The sequence below is a fragment of the Chinchilla lanigera genome, unplaced genomic scaffold (assembly GCF_000276665.1).
Source record: "Chinchilla lanigera isolate Chin_1 unplaced genomic scaffold, ChiLan1.0 scaffold00083, whole genome shotgun sequence".
NCBI classification, from domain to species: domain Eukaryota; kingdom Metazoa; phylum Chordata; class Mammalia; order Rodentia; family Chinchillidae; genus Chinchilla; species Chinchilla lanigera.
The window spans coordinates 9040566-9062123 of NW_004955484.1; the positions used below are offsets into that span (position 1 = coordinate 9040566).

General features: G+C 41.2%; 1 protein-coding gene across 4 annotated transcripts in view; it reads right to left on the reverse strand.

The window, feature by feature from the left end:
• Window positions 1–660: 660 nt before the first annotated feature.
• Window positions 661–21558, reverse strand: part of Ctcf (CCCTC-binding factor (zinc finger protein)) — a 51699-nt gene continuing 30801 nt past the window's right edge. For 3 of the 4 annotated variants that reach the window (XM_005403639.2, XM_013503946.1, XM_013503947.1), the window contains exons 4-11: window positions 19937–20070; window positions 14730–14850; window positions 13695–13844; window positions 10369–10529; window positions 9689–9871; window positions 8775–8910; window positions 3823–3984; window positions 661–2143 (exon numbers count right to left, since the gene is read on the reverse strand). In XM_005403639.2, coding sequence (XP_005403696.1) covers window positions 1959–2143; window positions 3823–3984; window positions 8775–8910; window positions 9689–9871; window positions 10369–10529; window positions 13695–13844; window positions 14730–14850; window positions 19937–20070 — 1232 coding nt within the window. In that variant the 3' untranslated portion in view covers window positions 661–1958. The remainder of the gene's footprint in view (window positions 2144–3822; window positions 3985–8774; window positions 8911–9688; window positions 9872–10368; window positions 10530–13694; window positions 13845–14729; window positions 14851–19936; window positions 20071–21558) is intronic. The other variant, XM_005403640.2, reaches the window with a different exon arrangement.

The following is a 21558-nucleotide window of genomic DNA, read 5'->3' on the forward strand; positions in this document are numbered from 1 at the left end:
TATATTAGGCCACATGCCCTGTCCCTAGATACCTCTTTAGTACAAACTATGATTTAACACTGAGGCAGGGAGCTACGGACAGGCTCAGTAACTATCCATCTGGAGTTCTCTTGGGTGGAAGAATATAGGTGACAGCTGGCTCCTGCTACTGGAGGTTTTGTATTTAGTAGAGTCACACAGAACATATTATGGGCTATGCAACAGAGGATCCCTTTTAAGCCCAGCATCATTTGAATGCCACTTCTCTTGTCCCGGCCCCAGCCAAAACGAAGCTACTTTGAAACTTTCCAGCAACTTCAATAGATACAATCAGAAAACAGAATATATAGATAAGCAGCTTCAGTGTTCTCCAAAGAGATTTTCTATTATAAATACATCTAGGTTTTAAAAAGTAATGGGCCCACTGAAACAATTCTGGTGGGGAACGATCCAATGAATTCATTCTGACAGCCTGAGGCCACTAACATGCAAGAAGCTAACTGCCTGGCTTGGAATCCCAAGACTTAGGAAGTACCTGGTTACATTTTTCTCAGAGGCCTGGCAAACCAGAGACCATAAAGCAGCCAAAGCTGCACACATCTTGTCCTGTGTTCCCAGAGCCACACAGAGGCCCTTCTAGACCTGCAGCAGGCAGGAATCATGTAAGAGGGAGTCTTCAGAGCACTTGTTAATCCGTTATGATTTATTTGCTGTACAGCAGTAGATCCTCCTCCCCAGCTTTCAACCCCATTACATATTTTATTACAGGTCTCATGTTGGCGTCCTAAAATAATGAAAAATATCACACAGTACAGCTAAGTACAAAATGCATCAACCTAGAGTCTTGATAGCTAACTGATGGGTCTCTTAAAAGCAATACACAGAAGAAAGTGTTTGAAATCAGTAAGACTGAGGCGCTCTAAACACATTTTAAACATGTGACAGTTCATGTGCAAGAATCACTTTTTAGTTGGTTTTTTCTTCACATTATTATTATTATTTTTTGAAAATCCAGAGTTTCAATTACTGACCTAAAATTTTGTGGCCCAGCTTGTCAGGGCTGCTCCACTCATAATCATCCTTCTGGCTTTAACAGAGGATTTATAAAAACATTCAGCTACAAACAGAGCAAAGAAAATGTCGATGGGAAATCATAACTGAAAGTTAATTGTACAAGTTTCAAATGCTGGCTCCATGGGCTGGAAACCACGACTTTCCACATGGGTGTCCATCACTAGCAGGCAGCAGTCTGGGTGCTCTTCTGCTACATGATTGTGATCCAACTCCTTGTCAACATTTACACACCACCAAGTCCGTGGTCACTTAATTTGCAAGTAATTAAAATGCTGGGTTTTCTTACACTGCACTTCTTTTCAACCTCTTAATTAATGGAAAAGATTAAAATGTAAAAAAAGTTATTTACAAGCTTGACCATACCAGAAACTTTGCCAAGAAAGAGGCAAAACTTTCAGGACAGAAACCAATCGTAGCATGCCATACTACTGGTGTGCAGCTGACTCCGAGCAAAGGGAGTCAGGGAAAAGCAAAAGCAAAAAACAGGTTAAAAGTCTAAGTCCTTCCCAAGTCTGCATTTACAATTAAAAACTCTCTTGGGAAGAAGACCGTAGAACTCTGGGAAACTCGTGGGCATTCTGGAGTGGTTTACTAAATCAAGAGAGAGGGTTCAATGTCTCTGTTTCCATCTATGAAAACTAGTTAGGCATGAACACTGTCCTCAGCACTTCAAAGTAAACCCTCAGATACTCAGAACATTCCATGATTTGCTACCATCAAACAGCAAGGTCTAGTTAAATCACATTTTTCTAACATCATCCTTGAAGTTTTCTTTCTCAGTATGTTTGGTAAAATGGTGTAAAATGCTTTTCCCAAAGCCAAAAGAAGAAAGAAAGGAGAAAAATTAAGATTCGGACCGTTTAAACACAGCCCAAAGCAGTCTTGGAGACGAGCAAGCCCCGTCATCACCGGTCCATCATGCTGAGAATCATCTCGGGTGTGAGGTCCCCATTGGGGGCATCTGTGGCGGCTGGCTGTGCCTCCTCTTCCTCCCCCTCCACAGGCTCAGCATCTGGCTCTTTTTTGACTTCAACTATAATGTTCTCAATTGCACCTGTATTCTGGTCTTCAACCTGAATGATGGCTGTTGCTGGCAAAGAAGAACACGAACAAAAACAAATGGCACATTAAAGCCCCCAGAGATCACAAAGGTCCTTTCAGAGAGTGGATGGGTGTCAGCAACATAGGAAAGCCTTAGTGGTGATGCAGAAAAAGTCAATTAGACCAAAAAAAAAACCCCAAAGCATAAGGACCTAAAATGTGGCTCTACATACAATAAAATCCCAATACACCAGAAACTATCAAAGAACAAAATCTGACATTTATCTTCATATGCCTCTCAAATTACATACTCAACTCCTTCATGTATTCCATAAATTTAGGCATTACTATAGTATGAGAGGCAGGCAAAAAACAACAACACCCTAAGCAAAAACAGCACACGGCATGTGACTAAGAATATTTCACCAAGTACATGACACCAGTGATGTTTTTATTCTACAGCTGTCCCATACCCAGGGGCTACCCACCAATTTGTTCACTCAAGGGTGTGTAGGTGAAATGACAGGTTGGTTCCAGGACCTAGAGTGAACCTCCTTTTCTGGATGGACATTTAAACACAGGGTTTAGGGGCCAGGGATATAGCTCAGTGGCATAAGTACCTGCCTAGAAAGCACAAGGTCCTGAGTTCGAGTCTCAATACCAACCCACCAACCCACCCCCCAAAAAACAAAAAAACCCCACGGGGTTCAGGGAGAATATTAAAAAAAAAAACTTCAACTCTGCATTTATTTTTTTACATAGTACTGGGGATTGACTGAGGCCAGTGCCCCTGCACTGAACTATATCCCCAGCCTTTTCTTTTGTTTGTTTTTTGTTTTTTTTTTTTGAGACAGGGTCTCACTATGCAGTTCAGGCTGGCCTTGAGCTCACTTTGTAGCCCAGGTTGGTCTCAAACTCACAACGATCCTCCTGCCTCAGCCTCCCAAGGGCTGGGATTACAGGCATGTGTTACCACACGCTAGCCCTTTTTAACTGAGACAGGGTCTCACTAAGTGGCCCAGGCTAGGGTTGAACTTGTGATCGTCCTGCCTCAGCTCTCAGAGTGCTGGGATTACAGACATGCACCACTACACCTGCCTACAACTCTGCATATCTTTAAAAAGGAGTTAGCTTCCAGGAGATTTGGAGGACAGATGTGTAACACTTGTGACTGTCACCTGTGGGTCCTCATAGATCAGGAGACCAACACTTGAATCCCACAGGCCTGAGTTTCTTCAGAAAAGCAGGCTTAGTATACAAATTGCTTTACATTTCCATCTTTTAAAATTTGGCTCTTACGCTGGGCATGCTGGCACATGCCTGTAATCTCAGCACTCAAGAGGCAGAGGCAGGAAGACTGTTGTGCATTTGAGGCCAGCCTGGGCTACATAGTGAGACCCTGTCTCAAATAGCAACAATAACAACAAAACTGACTATCATTTTGGTTGTTTTGCAAAGCCTGTCTGCATTAATAGGACCATCTTGTACAGCATAAGTACTCTTCTCCACTGGATTTTTTTTTTTCTTTAAAAATGCAGCAGGCCCCTAGAGACTTCTCATATGTTATTTAGTTATAACTTCTAAAAAATCACTTCCTGAGAGCTTGTTCCCAAAATGACCTTAACTTGTTCTCATGATTTCGTTCCCATCTCCCCAAGAACAGACAGCCGTCTGGCTCCCCCACCTGCTGGGAAACACAGAGCCATCAAGAAGAGGGAAGCAACTTACGCTGGTTCTGTTTGGGCTGATTGGTTCTGCCGGGCGGTCGTCCTCTCCGCTTTTTGGCAGGGGGTGGGGCTGGGGTTACGGGCTGGGGCTCTGGTTCAGGTTCAATTTCTACTGCAGGCTCCTCCTCATCCTCATTGTCATCCAGATCTGGCTCAGCATTTTCTTCTCATGGAATCAGGAAGTGCAGATGGTGGGGGTAAGAGGTGGAAAAAAAGAAAAGAAATAACATGTGCGGTGAAGTCTCATTACGTGTTTTGTTCCTTAATTAAGAAAACCCACATTAGCCAGGTGTGTTGCTGCACAGCTGTAATCCCAGCACTAGAAAGGCTGAGGCAGGAGGGTCACTGTGAATTTGAGGCCAGCCTGGGCTACACTTGAAGGCCAGCCTGAACTGCATAGTGAAACTTTGTTTCAAAAAGACAAAAATAAAAAAACAAAACACACCCACCCACCCCACCCCCACTTTAAAAATGACTTTGCTGGAATTTTTGCTACTGAAATTGATGTAGTAAACTAGTATTATGGTAGAATTTTCAAAGCAACTTAAATACTACATTATTTACATTTTCTGTGGATTGGAGGTTACCTTTTCCTTTTTAAGGTTCAGATCTCACAATAAAGCAACTCTTACCTTGTACTAGTCATTCTGAATAACAAAACCACGAAACAGTGTTTAAATTTGAAAGTAAGACACTAAGCCTGAGACAGACCAATGGAGATTTCTGACACACAAAGCATGCACAGGGCACACACATACCTTAGCAGAAAAGACTGAAATTCTGATGTTCTCTGAGGTCCTGTTTATTAGGGTAAGTGGCAAGAGTCCTTTTGGGACTACTGCTAATTTTTCTTTTTCTTGTTTTTTTTTTTTTTTTTAAATTTTTTTACCAGGAATTGAACTGGGGATCTTGCACTTGCCAGGCAGGCACTGTGCAGCTGAGCTAAATCCCCAGCCCTAATTTTTCTTTTTTAAGGGCAAGGTTTTGGATTTAATTCTTGGCTGTATCAGACTCAACAGGTTATTATCAAGCCCCCATCCCCTTATCTTTTTCCTAACTGTATAACCTTGGTAAAATAAATGATATTAAAGGGGCAGGAATTGCTACAGAGAAAATACTGACAAAGAGCAAGATAAATGGCTTTGATTCTCAGATCTCTAACTGAGTATGTGACCTGGACACACAATCACACCAACCCTGTTTCCCTGGGTCATCTCCACAGCATTCCCAACCCACCTAATAGTGATGAGAACAAAAGGATCAAGACAACATATGTAATTATACCCAGTAACTTATACTCTACTATAAACACTGCTTTCATTCATACTGAATATTAAAAATCCCCCTTATTCCATTACTTCATTAATTAAAAGATGTTGCCCTCACTTTATAGGAAAGGTGAAAAGCTAAGTGATTTCTAAGGCACAACTAAACCACAGCAGGTGAAAGTCAAGCTTCTGCCCTCAGTTTGGGGCTGTTATGTTGCCTACACCCACAGACAGCTAAAGAGTACTTGTTACTCCTCACGCATTAGCATGGCACAAAGAGAACACTGCCTGTATTCCTCTAAAAAGACACAGGTTATTAATGTAACTCATTTTCTCTGGAACAAAATGTTTAAATTTGAGATCTGTTGGTAATGCCTGATCTTCAGGACAAAATGCCTGATTTCTCAAGTGACTGAAATCCTAAATGAAGACATGGGGAACACACTGGTAGGTGGCAGTGTGTCAAGAACAAGCTGTTTCTCTGTTGAACTTACTGAAGCCCCCTATTGCCTACGTTGGCCCAATGCCCAGAAAACTAAACAAATCTAGTCAAAACTGGGAGAAAAAGCACATTAAAGAAGGCTAATAAGGCCAAAGCCTTCTTGGTTTGGAGAGATTCTGGCAAAAAACAGTAGAAATAGCAGCAGAATCTGCTGGCCATCTCTGCAGATGGACAACAGGCACAACTTTTGGGACTTGACAAAGATTGTGTGTCTTTTGTCAATGCATGGAGACTAGACTGATCTCCATGTTCTAGGGGGATGATGACATACTAGGTACAAGGCCCTAAACTAATTTCCATGCTGTGTTAATTGGCAGTACAGAAGACAAAAGGAGGAAGTATAGAAATCTACTAAAGACCATCAATAACCTCTTCAGTCAAAAGATGCTTCTGGCAATGTGCAATTAGGGAGCAAAGCTGGTGTTGTTGGAAATAAATCACAGATGTGAATAAGGCAGCACCAGGGGAAAGAAGGGCACAGGATAGAGTCTAGCAGCAGAAGGCTCTGCAATGACATGCAATTACAAGGATCCCCAAGCTCAAGGTTATTGGGATCACCAGTAATGGGGTCTTCTAACATTCTTTGATGCTTCCCAACAGTTCTCTGAAATAATTACTTAGCTAAACAAAGGGATTGCACAAAGACTTGTAGTAGTAATATCCTTTTATAAAAATTAAGCAAACTGACATTTTAAAGGAGGCATGCACTCAAAACTGATTGAAGATACTACTTAAATAGATTTTCCATTAAAAACACAGCAGTGGGTTAGAGGAATATGCCTGTAATTCCACTACTCTGGGAAGCTGAGGCAGGAGGACCGCCAAGTTTGAACCTAGCCTGGGTAACTCAGTGAGTCCTTGTTGCAAAATAAAAATTCTAAGAAGGACTGAGAGGGGTAAGGGTATGGTGGGACATGCCTGTAGTCCTCCCAGCACTCAGGAGGCTGAGAGACAGGAGGACTGCCAAGAGTTTAATGTCAGACAGGGCTAAATATGAATTTTAAGGCAGCCTGAACTATATAGGGAGACTGTCTCAAAAAGATGGAACAAACCAAAACAGAAAAAGCAAAACAACAGGGATGAGGATGGAGCTCAGTACAAGGGCCCTAGGTTCAATTCCCAGCTCCACAAAAATAAACAAAATGGAAACAAAAACCTAGCAACAAAAGAACACCATAGTTGCTTAGCATATACAAGGCCCTTACTTCAATTCCTGGTAACTGCACCAAAAAGGTCTTATGCTTACTAAGATTAGTATTTTCTCAGAAAAAGTTACAAAAATGAAAGCTTTAAAATAAACAAATTAGCTGGGGTGCTGTGGCACATGCTTGTAATCCTAGCTACACAGAAGGCTAAGGCAGGAGGGTGGAAAATTCAAGAACAGTTTAGCAAACTAAAGAACTAAAGAAATGTCTCAAACTAAAGAAATAGAAAGGGCTGGGGATGTAGTTCAGTGGCAGAGTGCTTATCGAGCATATGTAAGGCCCTGGGTTTGATCCCCAGCACCAGTGGGGGCAGGGAGTGATTTCAGATGAGATCAGGCATGTTCAGGGTGGTACGGGTACAGACACCAGTGATTTCAATAAGCAAGTTTTACAATAAAAACATAAAGTAACTGAAGTTGTCTAATAAGTTTATTTTTCAAAAATTCAATTCCCTCTCCATTTTTTCTATTAACAAACAATAAAGAAGACAAGGGTAGTGTAGTGCATGCCTATAATCCCAGCACTCAGGAGGCTGAGGCAGGAGAATTGCCGAGGAGTTCAAGGCCAGTCTGCACTACACAGTGAGACCCTGTCTCAAAAGCAAAGCAAAATAAAAATAACAACAAAATCCTCCCAAACCAAAACACACACACACACACACACACACACACACACAAGACAAAATTAAGAATACCTAGAAAAGTTAAGCACTATCATCTTTTGATTCAGATGGTGTTTTTGAAGAGGTACATCCTCCAAAATAAAACCCTAATCTTTCCTATAAAATCCTAACACTTCAGTCAAAATATGCTTTCTCCCCTTGGTGCCAGCAGCTTGAGGATCCACAGAAGCCTAACACTTTTTCAAAATGCTTGTGTTAATTGAACATGCTTCTCAAATTACCAGCACCTTTGCTGTCCCTCCTTTTGTGAGACTCAGCACCACTAAGCAAATTTCACGGCTAGAATGGTAAATACCATATTTCTCCAAAAAATAAGATCTACCTGGAAAATAATCAGCCTTGAAAACTAGAGATCAAAAATGACAGCCCTGCCAGGAGTAGTGCCACATACCTGTAATTCCAGCACTTTGGAGGCTGTAGCAGGAGGACTGACACTAGTTCAAGGCCAGCCTGGGTTGCATAGGGAGTTCAAGGCCAACCAGAACTACAAAGCAAGACCCTGTCCTCAAAACAAAAACTAAAAAAAAAACTCCCACAAAAAACCCCAAAGCCAGCCCAATCACCTTGCCTTACCATTATAAAGTAGCTGTCAACCAAGAGAATAATGAAGTATAATCTGCAGGATACTGGCCATCACCACGGTAACAGCTCGCACTTATTTTCCTGTTAGGTCTTACTTTCTGGGAAACATGGTACCACACCAAAAGTAAGGAGCAAGAAAAATGGTAAATTATAGGTATACAAATTAAGGTAGGAAGGGAATGACTGGCTTTCACTGATTTCATCAGCCATCTCAAGCCCAGACTGACAAAGGCTGTCAAACTGTGAGTCAAGATGCTTAAACAATCTTCTTCATGTCCTCTAAAGTCACTGTTCAATCAAGACCAGCTCACTACACATAAAAAGAATACACTCTCTGGCTTTGGAACATTGCTAATTTGAGTACATGGAGTAAATATATTAAACATTTTTCACCAGGCGTGGTGGCACACTCCCGTAATCCTAGCACTTGGGAGGCTGAGGCAGGAGGATTGTTGCAAGTTCGAGGCTAGCCTGGGCTACAAAGTGAGCACAAGGTCAGCCTGAACTGCACAGCGAGACCCTGTCTCAAAAAGAGAAAAAAAAAAAAAAAAAACCAACAACTTGTTTTGGTTTTAACTGAATGGTGCATATAAGACATCAATAAGCAGCCAGGTGTAGTGGTGCACGTGATGGTGGCCAGCCTGAGCTACACAGTGGGACCTTATCTCAATAAAACAAGACAAAGCAAAACATAAAAAGAAACAAGCCACTTACCACTATCAGAGGAATCTTCTTTTTTAGAGCGCATCTTTCTTTTTCTTCCACGTTTACTCTTCTTCGTTTCTCCTCCATTTTCTCCTTCTACACCATCCGGACCAGCACAATTATCAGCATGTCTTGCCATAGTATTCTAACAAAAGGATGAAACCTTTTACACTAAGAAAGCACATATCAACTTCAGATTTCTCTTTAATAAATGAAATTAAAATCTGGAGACTATATGAAGCCTGAGGGAGGAGTGGTGGGGAGGAGAGATAGATACATGTGGAAAGAGAACAGGAAAGATAAGAGCCCTTCAGAACACAAGGCTGGATCCTCTGCAGGAAGTCTCTACAGGGACAGGGACAGGGACAGATCAGCTTCTGGTCCTATATGGACTTGGCTACTACAAACCAAAGAGAAAACCCACAAAGCTCAGGACAGATGGGATGAGGTGCGGGTTTCAATCTAGCTAAGGAAATTCCTTCAGATAATCAGACAATTTTTTTTTCTTCTTTTTTTTGGAGGCAGGCTCTTGTTATATAGTCCAGACTGCCCTTGAACTCAGCCTTCCAAGTGCTGGGACTACAGGCATGTGCAACCATAGCTAGCATCAGACAGTTTAAAAACCCTGTGCTCCTGGTTAGTGGAAGAGTTCACAAATGAAGAGAAACTTGAGATAGGTATGACTTCCTCTTTACAAATGATAATCTCTACGAAACTTCAGTGGAAGAAACTGCCCTGCTTTGTAGTGCAGGATCAAAAATGCAACATTAAGAACCACAAGAGGAGGGGCTGGGGATTTAGCTCAGCGGCACAGTGCCTGACTGGCAAGCGCAAGGTCGTGAGTCTGGTTCCTGGTACCGAGAAAAAAAGAAAAGAAAAAAAAATAAGAACCACAAGAGGAAAAGTATAATTCTGATCCTTACCCGACGTGTAAATGTCTTCCCACACTTAGAACAGACAAAGGCTGCAGGAACGAAGTTGGGGTCATGATAGCGCTTGAAGTGCATGTCAAGGAGCTGCTTTTGGCGGAAGGTCTTGTCGCAGTGGCTGCAGGCGTAAGGCTTCTCCCCGGTGTGGGTGCGCTTATGCATGATCATGTGCCTCTCCTAAAACAGACACATGAGGGGAGGGCTCAGAGCCCTGTCCAAGGACTGCCGTCCCAGCTGCTACCTGTATGCATGTGGCTGACAGGCCTTTCCCCCAAGGCTCTCACTCAACACTGCTCAAGATGATAAAGCTATCTGTACTAGGGTGCAAACTGTTTCTCTGTCTTTGCAGAAAAAGCTGCACACCCCTGACTGGGCTGCCCCAGGACCACATTCTTTCCCTTTCTCAAGTCCTAAACTTAATTCCCACACAATTTTGAAAAAGAAGTTGGCTGTCTGCCTTAAAAGATAAGCTGTGACTAAATAAAACATCAACTGGAGACCAAGATAAAACTAGCAAGGGGACCAAGATAAACCTCTGATTTGCTGAAATTCCTTATGAATTACAGTTTAAAAATACTATCCCTGGAAACAGTCACTCTACTAGGTACACAAAAAACCCTTGGATAACACCTGCCGTGGATGGAGAATCAGTGGCTTTCTATGACACTACCTACCTGTCTACAAGCATAATCACACTGGTCACACTTAAAGCGTTTCTCATTCTTGTGTGACTTCTGATGCTGGATGAGGGCATAGCGCTCATGAAACACAGCATCGCAGTAACGGCATTTCTTGCCCTGTTCAATATAGGAATGCTGCTTTCGCAAGTGGACACCTAAAAGCAAAATACAAAACAAAGTCTAGTTTGTAAAAACACAATCACTAGAACAATTTAGTAATATAGCTCTCCGATTTATTATTTTGTGGTACTTAGGATTGAACCTAGGAATGCTAAGCTACACCCTTAGCCCTTTTTGAGACAAAGTCTCATTAAGTTTCCAAGACTGGCCTTAAACCTGCCATACTACTCCCTCAGCCTCCTGATAGGATTATAGGCATCATTTATCATGCGCAGTTCACACTTCTACTTCTTAAGAACATCATTCCAGGGGCTGGAGATGTAATTCAGTGGCACAGCACTTGCCTAGCACCCTCGAGGCACTGGGTTCAATCCTTAACACTAACGCTCCCCCAAAAGACTAATAATTATTGTGAGGAAAGTAACTGAAATTGTTAACAGGACAACAGAACAACAGGACAAAAGAAATAGCAATAAATGAAGGGGAAGCAGCAATGAGAGATCCAGAAAACTGAGTCAACAGGGTTTAGTGATGGCATGTGGAGTGAGGGAGAAGAAGATATATACTAGAATGCTCTCCAGTATTTTGACCTGGAAAGGAAAGTAGGTGGTAGGGCCGTTTACTGAGATAAGGAAGAGGAGAAAGTGTAAAGATCAAGCTGTGGTGTCTGGTTTGGCAGGCAGGCATAGACCAATTTTAGATCTCCAGTTTCACACATGTAGATTTGGAAAAGCCAGTGATAGCAAAGCAGGGGTGGTACAGCATGGATAGACTGTTACGTAAAGGGAAAATCTGGATATGAACATAAATTTAGCGAATTACTAGAACCTGGGTGAGCTCACAGGAGCTGATAAGATGACTAAGGCAAAAAGAATGAAAAGGAAGAGTACGGGTCAGGTTTTTGAGACAGGGTCTCACTACACAGTTCAGGCTGGCCTTGAGCTCATGGGATCCTTTTGCCTCAGCCTGCAAAGTGTTGGGATTACAGGTGTGTGCCACCATGCCCAGCTGGGTCCAGTTTTAGGAAATCTAACAAGAGTTAAGGCCAATGAGAGGAAAAAGGGTTTTACACACACACACGACATGGAATATTCTAAGAAAACCAATAGGATATAGTATCACAGAAGCTGAGAGAAAAGTGTAAGGGGTCAAGTGAAACGGAAGTGGAATGTTCCCTACATTCCATGTGTGGGGTCACTGGTGATCTAAGCGAGTCACTTTAGTGGAGTAATGGGGTATAACTCAGACAGGAGGAAACTGGTGTGACCACTGTGTAAATCATTGTGGAGATTCCTCAAAGAACTATAACTAGATGTTCCATTTGACCCAGCTATTTCCCTTCTTGGTACCTTCCTGAAAGAATTAAAAACATCACACAATAGTAATATATGCACACCCATGTTTATAGCAGCACACAGTGTGTAATAGCTAAATCTTGGAAACAGCCCAAATGTCCATCAACAGATGAGTGGATAAAGATGTCAGTTTTTTTTTAAACAATGGAGTACTATTTTCATGAAGAAAGGTAAGCTTGACTTCTAGGAAAATGGATGCATCTTGAGACCATACTCTTAAGTGAAATAAATCAGACACATAGGCTTAAATACTGCATTATTTCTTTGGTGTGAGAAACTGAAAGTGTAAATAAGGACCAAAATATCAGGTTAATAATATCCCTTAGTTATTGCGGACTGATCAGGTTCATAACCTCCCAAACGAGTGTACAGTGAAGGACTTATTTCTTGCGGAATGCTTCTCTTCCCTCCTTTCTCCAGGCGTCCATGGCAAAGTTTTTGTCCTGTGAAGGCCGTCTCTGTCTCCCACACGTTCTACCTTAGGTAGACTTACTTGTTCAGGCTAAAAATTTCCAGTCCAAGGACTATACATTCCTGTTTGGGCACCAGTTATTAGGTTAATAATATCCCTTATTGTGGACTGATCATGTCCACAATCTCCTGAAAGAGTGTAAGGTGAAGGCTAAATAAAAATGGCAAATGGAATGATTTCAGGGCTCCAGAAGGATCACAGTCCTCTCAAAGAATTTCAGATTCTCTCAGGGATAAGACCAAGATCTTCTCTGGGTAGCCTGTATTTAGTTATCAGAAGAAGGAAGGGGAGCACCCAAGAAGGGCGAAACCACTCAAGGATTTCTCCAAGTAAGGTATTAAGCTAATCCACCCAGGAGTGAGATGCCTGAGGCTACAGTCTTTATCTAATTGAGGTTGGATCCAGGTGGCCTTGGCTGTGATCTTGTCTTATCCTTTGAGCAGCTCCATCTGCCATTACAGGCCTTAGTAGAGATTAGTGACTCACAGAAGTTCACTTACTATGAGTCCACAGCCCATCTCCAAACAAGGAGCCTAGGCCTTGGACAGACTCACAAGTAAACATGAAAAGCCAATTGGTTAATTTAGGTCCTGCTCAGAGCTGCTTTGCAGTGGTCTCCATCACCAAAATGTATAATAGATACTGGGAAACGGGAAGAAAATGTTCAAATGAGAAGGGGAACAAGGGAGGGAGAAAGGAAAGAAGGAATAACAACAACAAAAGAATACAAAGGAGGAAATTAGGAGATGAGGAAAGGAAGACTGGGGGATATAACTTTATGAGAGGTGACTGGGAAGGAGCCAAGAATCTAATCTAGGACTATGTGTAACTTATGGTAGACAGCTTGCCTAGCACATGCAAGGTCCTGTGTTCAATCCCTAGTACTGGAAAAAACAAAACAAAACATGCATCGCCACCACCAACAAAAAAATAAACCCCTTGGGTTCAATTGCCAGCACATTCCCCTTCAAAAAGGTATGTTTTGTTTCCTCTCATTACAGTTCCCATTAATTTATATATAAACTTTATTCAAGATAAAATCTCTTGGCCTGACTGCAGTAAGAAAAAGGAAAAATTGGCCAGATGTGATGGTGCACACCTGTAATTCTAGCACTTGGGAGGCAGAGGCAGAAAATCACCATGATGTTGAGGCCAGCTTGGACTATATGGCAAGACCCTATCTGAAGAAAAGAGAAGAAAGGGGAGAGGAGAGAAACTGGGGAAAACAATAGCTAAGCAAAAGCTTTCATTAAGTGGCAGGCCACTCTCATATATAAATGTGTAAAAGTTAGAAGGCGCAGTTAATACGGTCCTTGCTTTTTCAATAATTCCTGAAAATACTTTTTCATTTGCCTCTAGCAAGTGGTACTTACCCAAATCACTTTTTCGGGCTATGACAGTGTCACAGTGGGGACAGTGAAACTTAGCCACATTTTCTGTGTGCTTCTGTAAGATGTGCATCTTCATGGTACCACTCTGGGTAAACCGAGCATGACAAATATAACATTCATAAGGTTTTTCCCCTTAAAAGGAAATACAAAGGAAACAAATTAAATGAATAAATACTGAGATTTAGTGCAAGGGTAACTGAAGTGACACATATGCTAGCCACAGAGAAGCTACAGGTCTTACTTGGGAAGACTGAAGTATAATTCCAGAGCCTTATCTATCTTCAGACATAGCAAATAAATCCTAAACTATTGCTGGCCAACTGTTTTGCCCAACTCTGTTGTGGAATCCTCCACTGTAGGAAGAGGGCAGTTCCTACAGTAATGCTTACACTTTTAGAGGAGATCAGATGGAGGATCTATAAAGTTTCCTTGCTGAAGATAAGAAATAATTACCCAGACTCTTAAGTAAAACCTCTAGTGTTTTTTGAAACATAGCTTCACTATGTAGTCCAGGTTGGCCTTGAACTTGTTATATAATCCAGGCTGGTTCAAACTCATGATCCCCTGCTGAATGCTAAAATTATAGCCATGTTCGACCATGCCTGGCTCAAATCTCTAGATTTTAATTTCATTCTGTTTTTCTCCTAAAAGTACTGTTTCATGTTGCATAAAGACTCAAACAAAATAAAACTTATTCTCGAATGTAGTATTTCTTTATTTATGGATTTTTTTGAGACAGGATCTGCTATGTAGCTCAGGCTGGCCTTAAACTCACTATGTAGCCCAGGCTGGCATCAAATGCACAGCAACCTCTCTGCCTTAGCCTCCTGAGTGCTGGGATTACAGGTGTGCACCATCATATCCAGCTCTAATGTAATTTTTTAGGAAAATGAACTCAAAGGATATACCAGAGCTTCTGTTAATAGTACTATGTTCAGGTAAGCAATGACAGCACGAGGTAGGTCACAGTGTCCCATGGGATCTAGCTCATTAATTCGGGGAGGGGAGAAGTCCTACCTGAATGGGTTCTCATATGCCTTTTGAGCTTGTATGTGTCCCTGCTGGCATAACTGCACAAACTGCACTGGAACGGGCGCTCACCAGTATGAGAGCGAATGTGACGTTTTAATTTGCTGACCTGAAACATGAAAACAACCAAACCTCTTATACTTCATTAACATAGATTATAATATGAGCACTGTGATTTAGGCATAAAAGCATAGTTTTAGGGTACTAAAGTTATAAATATTCTACGAAATACATGCTTTTTCACTATAAATATTCTACGAAATACATGCTTTTTCACTATAAATAGCTGTTGTTTCTCAAAGCCATATCATAATCCAAGATGGGAGAGTAAGCAGACAAGGGCACAGGTAAGTTAAGACTGATAATCACTAACTATTGCTTAAAATGGGTAATAGGTACATGGGAGTATAACATGCTGTTTCTTTTACTTCTATATACTTTTTGTTTTGATATAGGGTCTTAATACTTAGACCAGCATGGCCTTGAACTCATGGCGATTCTCTTGCCTCAGCCTCCCACGTTGTGGGATTACAGGTGTGAACCACCATATCCAGCACTTCTTTCCCAGCTCTTCCCTTTATTGTTTTCTTTGTGTTTTTTTTTTTTTAAACTTCTGTATGTTTGAAATGTCCCATACCCATGTGTATTTATGGGTTAAATTTTTCCAGAATACAAATCCAAGTTTTCTTTTGGGCAGTATGGGCGATTTAACCCAGGACCTTCATACTGAAGGACCCTAGCATCCCAGCACCACCTGGCACCTTCTGAGAGGGTTTTGCTAAACTGTTAAATTACCAAGGTTGGGCTCAAACATACAATCCTTCAGCCTCAGACTCCCAGCTTGCTGGGCTTACAGGAATGCACCACCACACTTGGCTCCAAGTACTGTACGTGTTTTAATTCTTCTACTTTCCTTCCTATCACTAGCATTTCATAGTAGGCCACATTCAAACAACCTCTCATTTCTCCTCTTTACCACTGACCATGCTTTTAGTCACCTGCAAGATATCCTATTCCAGTTACTTTTAAACTTGTCTCCAAATAAGTGCTTTAACCCTTTACTAATATTTTATTTGATTAAAATTTTTTTTGTGCTGATACTAGAGATTAAAGCCAAGGCCATGTCCCCAAACTATATCTCTAAACTTTTTTTCATTTTTAATTTTGAGATAGGATCTCATTAAGTTGCTAAATTGTCCAGGTTGGACTCAAACTTATAATCCCTCCTTTCACAGTCTACGAGAGCATTGTGATTACAGGTGTGCACTACTATGTTTGCCTTGATTTTATTTATTTATTTATTTATTTATTTTTTTTTTTATGAGACAGGGTCTTGAAATCACTAGGTAGCCCAGGAGGGCTTGAATTTGCTGGAATTTTCCTGCCTCAGTCCTCTGAGTGCTAGGATTCCAGGTATGCACTGCCATGCCTGGCTGTGGCTTAATTTTATTTAATTTTTTTGAGATAGAGTCTCACTATATAGTTCAGGCTGGCCTTGGACTCACTTAGGTAGCCAAGGCTGAGCTTGAACTTGCAATGATTGTCCTGTCCCAGCCTCCCAAGCGTTGGGATTACAGGTGTATGCCTTCACACCTAGTAGCTTGACTGATTTATTTTTGATTTTATTTTCTTTTTTTGGTTTTTCTCCAGTACCGGAAATCGAATTCACGACCTTGTGCTTGCCAGACAGGCACTGTGCCGCTGAGCTAAATCCTCAGCCCCTTATTTTTGTTTTTTTGAGACAGGGTCTTGCTATATAGAGTTCAGGCTGGCCTTGAATTCATTATATAGCCCAGGCTCACCTCTAGGGAACTACTGTGATCCTCCTGCCTCAGCCTCCTGAGTGCTAGGATTATATACATGTACCACCACCACACCTTGTTCAGCAGCTTAATTTTAAAGAGCTCTGATTTTAAGGACAAAACTCTTATACTTACCCACCCAAACACAGCCAAGACCTCAACAAATGCTAAATAGCAGTCTAAACTACAACCAAGCCCAGTAACCACAAAGTTCTACAACATCTATGGGAAGGCCCTCATTATGTCTTCCCCCTCCCTCTCTCCATCCCTCCCCTCCCTCTTCCCTTCCTTTCTTCTTGTACTGGGGATTGAACTCAGAGACTTTGCACTGAGCTATAACTCCAGCCCTTTTTTATTTTTGATGCAGGGCTTCAGTCAGTCAGTCACTACACTGCCCAGGCTGGCTTGAACTTGTGAATTTCCTAGAATACTAAGGATTATAGGAATGTGCCACTATGCCTGGCTGTTTTCAAATTGTTCTTAGCTAGTTATTCACATTTATTCTTCTGTCTTTTTTTGAGACAGGGTCTCACTATGCAGTTCAGGCTGGCCTTGAGCTCACTTTGTAGGCCAGGCTGATTCTGAACTTGCAATGATCCTCCTGCCTCAGCCTCCCAAGTGCTGAGATTACAGGCATGCCCCACCACACCAGGTGCTCACATTTACTCTTCTAAGTGAAATTTAGAAATCAACTTGCAACATGTCTTTATTCATGTCTTGGGAAAAAGTTGTAAAATTTTCACCTAGAAATCACAGATTAGCCAGGTGTGATGGCACTCGACTGCAACCTCAGTACTCAGGAGGCTGACGCAGGAGATCTCTGGGAGTTCCAGGGTCTGCCTCAACTACATAGGGAGACCCTGTTTTAAAGAAAAAAAATCAGCAGGGCGTGGTGGCACATGCCTGTAATCTCAGCACTTGGGAGGCTGAGGCAGGAGGATTGTTGCAAGTTTGAGATCAGCCTGGGCTACAAAGTGAGCTCAAGGCCAGCCTGAACTGCATAGTGAGACCCTGTCTCAAAAAGACCAAACAAACAAAAAGAAATCATAGGCCAGGTATGGTGGTGCATGTCTGTTATGCCAGTACTTGGGAGCCTGAGGCAAGAGGATTGCTGTGAGTTCAGGAGCAGCCTGAACCACATAGCAAGACCTTGCCTCAAAAAAACAATCAAAATCACAGACTTTGTTATTCAGTTTAAGTCATTTCACTGCCATTACAATCAGAACCATTTCATACCTTCCTATTATTGCTCTTACAGGTTGTGCATCCTTAGCTGAAAATCCAAAATATGAAATGCTCCAAAATCTGAAATTATTTCTGTTGATGGGAATCAAACTCAAGACCTCCAGCACATTAGGCAAGCATTGAACTATATTTCCAGGACCCAAAATGCAAAACTTTTTGAAACTGACATGACTCCCAGTGGAAAATTCCTCATCTGATCATATGTGACAGGTCACAGTCAAAACATATACAGAAAAGCAAGGCGTCGCAGTGCATGCCTGTACTGTAATCCCAGCCCACCTTGGGCAACTTAGTGAGACGCTATCTCAAAACACAAAAAGGGCTTGGGGATGTAGCTTAATGCAAAAGGCCTCGGGTACAATCCCCAGCACCACAAAAAAAAAAAAAAAATCAAAAAAGACCAGCACACTAAAAAATACTACATAAAATCACCTTCAGGATATGTACATAAGCTGTTCATCAACCATAAATGATTTTTATGTTTAGAATGAGCTCTCATTGCAAAGATATGTCATTATATATATGTATAAGTAATTCAAAATCAGGGGGCAGGTGGTGATCAAAGGAACTAGAAACACCTTTGGTCCCAAACATTTTGGGTAAGAAATATACTTAACCAGTACATTAGCTATTGATTTCTTTGGGGGTTGGTGACAACTATAGCTCGGTGAGAGAGTTTGCCTAGCATGTGCAAAGTCCTAAATTCAACCCCAACACAGCAAAAATAAAATTTAAAAAGCAGGTACAGTGGCACAGGAGTGTATTTCCAGTAAGTTGGGAGACTGAGGCAGGAGGATCACAGGTTAAACCTGGGCAATTTAGTGAGACAGACAACATACACAGACATACAGTGGGGAGTGGTGATGCTTGGATGTAGTTTAGTGCAAAGGCTCTGGGTTCAACCCCCACTACTACAACAACAACAAAGGTACTAATTCTGTATACTTCTCTTGTATCTGGCCATTCCACTGAAACTCTTCAGCTGAGTCTTTTAGCTGATAATCTTAGGTTTTCTTTTTTTTGTTTTGTTCTGTTTTTTTGTCTTTTCTTCCGGTACCAGGAATCGAACTCACGACCTTGCGCTTGCCAGGCAGGCGCTTTGCCGCTGAGCTAAATCCCCAGCCCCAATCTTAGGTTTTCTGTATAAATATAGGTATCTACAAGAAATTACTTTTTCTTTCCATTTATAATTCATTTCCTATTTTCTTGAATTAGGTAGAATTTCCAGTGCAACACTGAAAAGCTAACATTAAGAATGGATTACTTATCTGGGTGTGGTGCGGCATATCTATAATAATGAATAGTTTATGGAAATCGTTATATAGTTTTTCTTGTTCTCTTGGTTTATTTTTTATTTTTTGTCTTTTTGAGACAGGGTCTCGCTATGCAGTTCAGGCTGGCCTTGAGCTCACTTTGTAGCACAGGCTGGTCTCAAACTTGCAATGATCCTCCTGCCTCAGCCTCCCAAGTGCTGGGATTACAGGCATATGCTACCATACCCTGCTCTCTTCGTTTAATATATACCAATAATTTCCTTTTTAAAATTTTTATTTTTATGAGTACATGTTTGCAGTACATGATTACATTCATCATGGGGAGTTGGCACATGTACATATCCAAATTCTTTTACGTCCTTTTCCCCATCCCTCAACCCTCAATAATTTTCTAATGGCTTAACGATCCTTAAATTGTAGACACTAATCATTTATTTTATGAGTTTATTTGGTTGGTTAATAATTTTACTTAAAATTTTTGCTTCACTGTGAAAATAACATATAGTTTACTTTTTGGTAGTATCCTTATCCAGTCTTGGCAACAGGTTACCCTCAAATAATAAGAGTGATAAACCACCTTCTTTTTTGAATTTGCTGGGGGACTGAATCCAGATCTTCACAAATGTGAGGCCGGCATTCTAACACTGAGCTTACATTCCCATCTCCAAAAAACTCCATTCTTAAAAACTTACTTATTTATTTTGTTTTTTTGAGACAGGGTCCCACTGTGTTGCCTCAACGTCACTAGAAGGTAGAATTACAAGTGTGTGCCGGGCATTCCTACCTCATTTTAAAGTCATTCTGAGTTGTTACATGATCATACTGGAGTCATGGTCTACCTGCAGTAAATACCAACAAGGAGTTGACTACTTACTTCTACACTGGCATAATCACACATGGAACACTTAAATGGCTTCTCGTGGGTGTGTTTATAACGACGATGCCGCACCAATTCTCCACTGGTCACAAAGGCCATGTCACAGTCTGGGCACTTGTGAGGACGAGTACCTACAGAATGAAGGCGTAATCACAAAAAGCATGATCAAAAGCACAGTTAAAGACAGCAATATGTTGCACAGAAATGGTACATGAAGTTGAATCACATTCATCGCTTCAACTCTGTATTAGCCTGAGAGTAGCTCTACAAGTTATAGGTTGGCTCTGCTGATTTTACAAAAGCCCTAGAATGTAACAACACATGCCAAATCTGTTTCGTTTACTCACTTGACCTGTCGCCTTTAAATATAAAATCTTTATTCTTATTTTGTGAATAACCTAGTCACTATGGAGTAAGTTAAAAGAAACTCCATTCAGTTTCAACCCTTGCTAAAATACATATAACGTCTTTTACACCTTGATGTTTTATCAACCACAGGTCAAAGAATAGATATAACTGATTCTAGATTTACACATCAAATATTTATCTTTTTTTTGCTTCCGGTACTGGGAATCGAACTCACGACCTTGTGTTTGCCAGGCAGACACTGTGCCACTGAGTTAAATCCCCAGCCCATGTTTCTGTATCATGACTACATCTATATCTTTTTCATTATATCTACTTGGCTGTCCATATTCTAAAACATTTTTCTTTTGTGACCATCTCTAATTGTGAAGAGCAAGAAACCAGTGACAGCAAGGTAATCCCAAACATTAAAATCAAAAGGCTGGGCATGGTGGTGCATGCCTGTAATACCAGCACTTGGGAGGCTGAGGTAGAAGGATCACTGTGAGTTCGAGGCCAGCCTGAGTTACAAAGTTAGTTTGAGGCCAGCCTGAACTGCATAGCGAGACCCTGTCTCAAAAAGACCAAAAAAAAAAAAAAAAAAAAAAGGCAACCACTTCTGATAATGGAATTAATGAGTCACGATGTAATAAATGGGACCAGCCTTATGCACAAATTTTAAGGAGCATTCATTTGCTCATTCAATTCACTTCTTCAGTACCACTGAGGATGCAGGAATGAAGGATAGAGTTTTTTCTGTGAAGTGTAATGTCTGGTAGTACAGATAAGTAAATAAAGTATCAAGAGAAATACAGAAGTATCATTTCTATCAGGACAGGCAAGCTAAAAAAAATGGTTGGTGTTCACTTAGTGCTGTCTAGGGGAAAAGAGGCTTGCCTCTGGTAGAAATAAGCATGGCAATTGGCAAATAAGTGGGCACTGCTGTGCAGCAGGGATTTTCTTCAGACTGCACGCGCACAACCTCTGTGTCTGTTCAAGGTCCATGCTCACCAAGTCATCTTTCATTAGTTACATCCTGACACAGGTGAAGGCGAGGTGAAGGCGAGGGTACCCCCTCGGATGCAATATAATTGCATTTAGAAAATGAAAAGGTGAAAGAAAAAGAAAAAAAAAGAAAATGAAAAGGTGAATTCCTCACCATGAACTGGTATTTTGGTGCATGCATGGAACTGCTGCAATTATTGGTAATTATGATGTAATAGCCCTGCAAAATCAGCTATAAGAAAACAAAAAGAGTGAACTAATTTTTATCT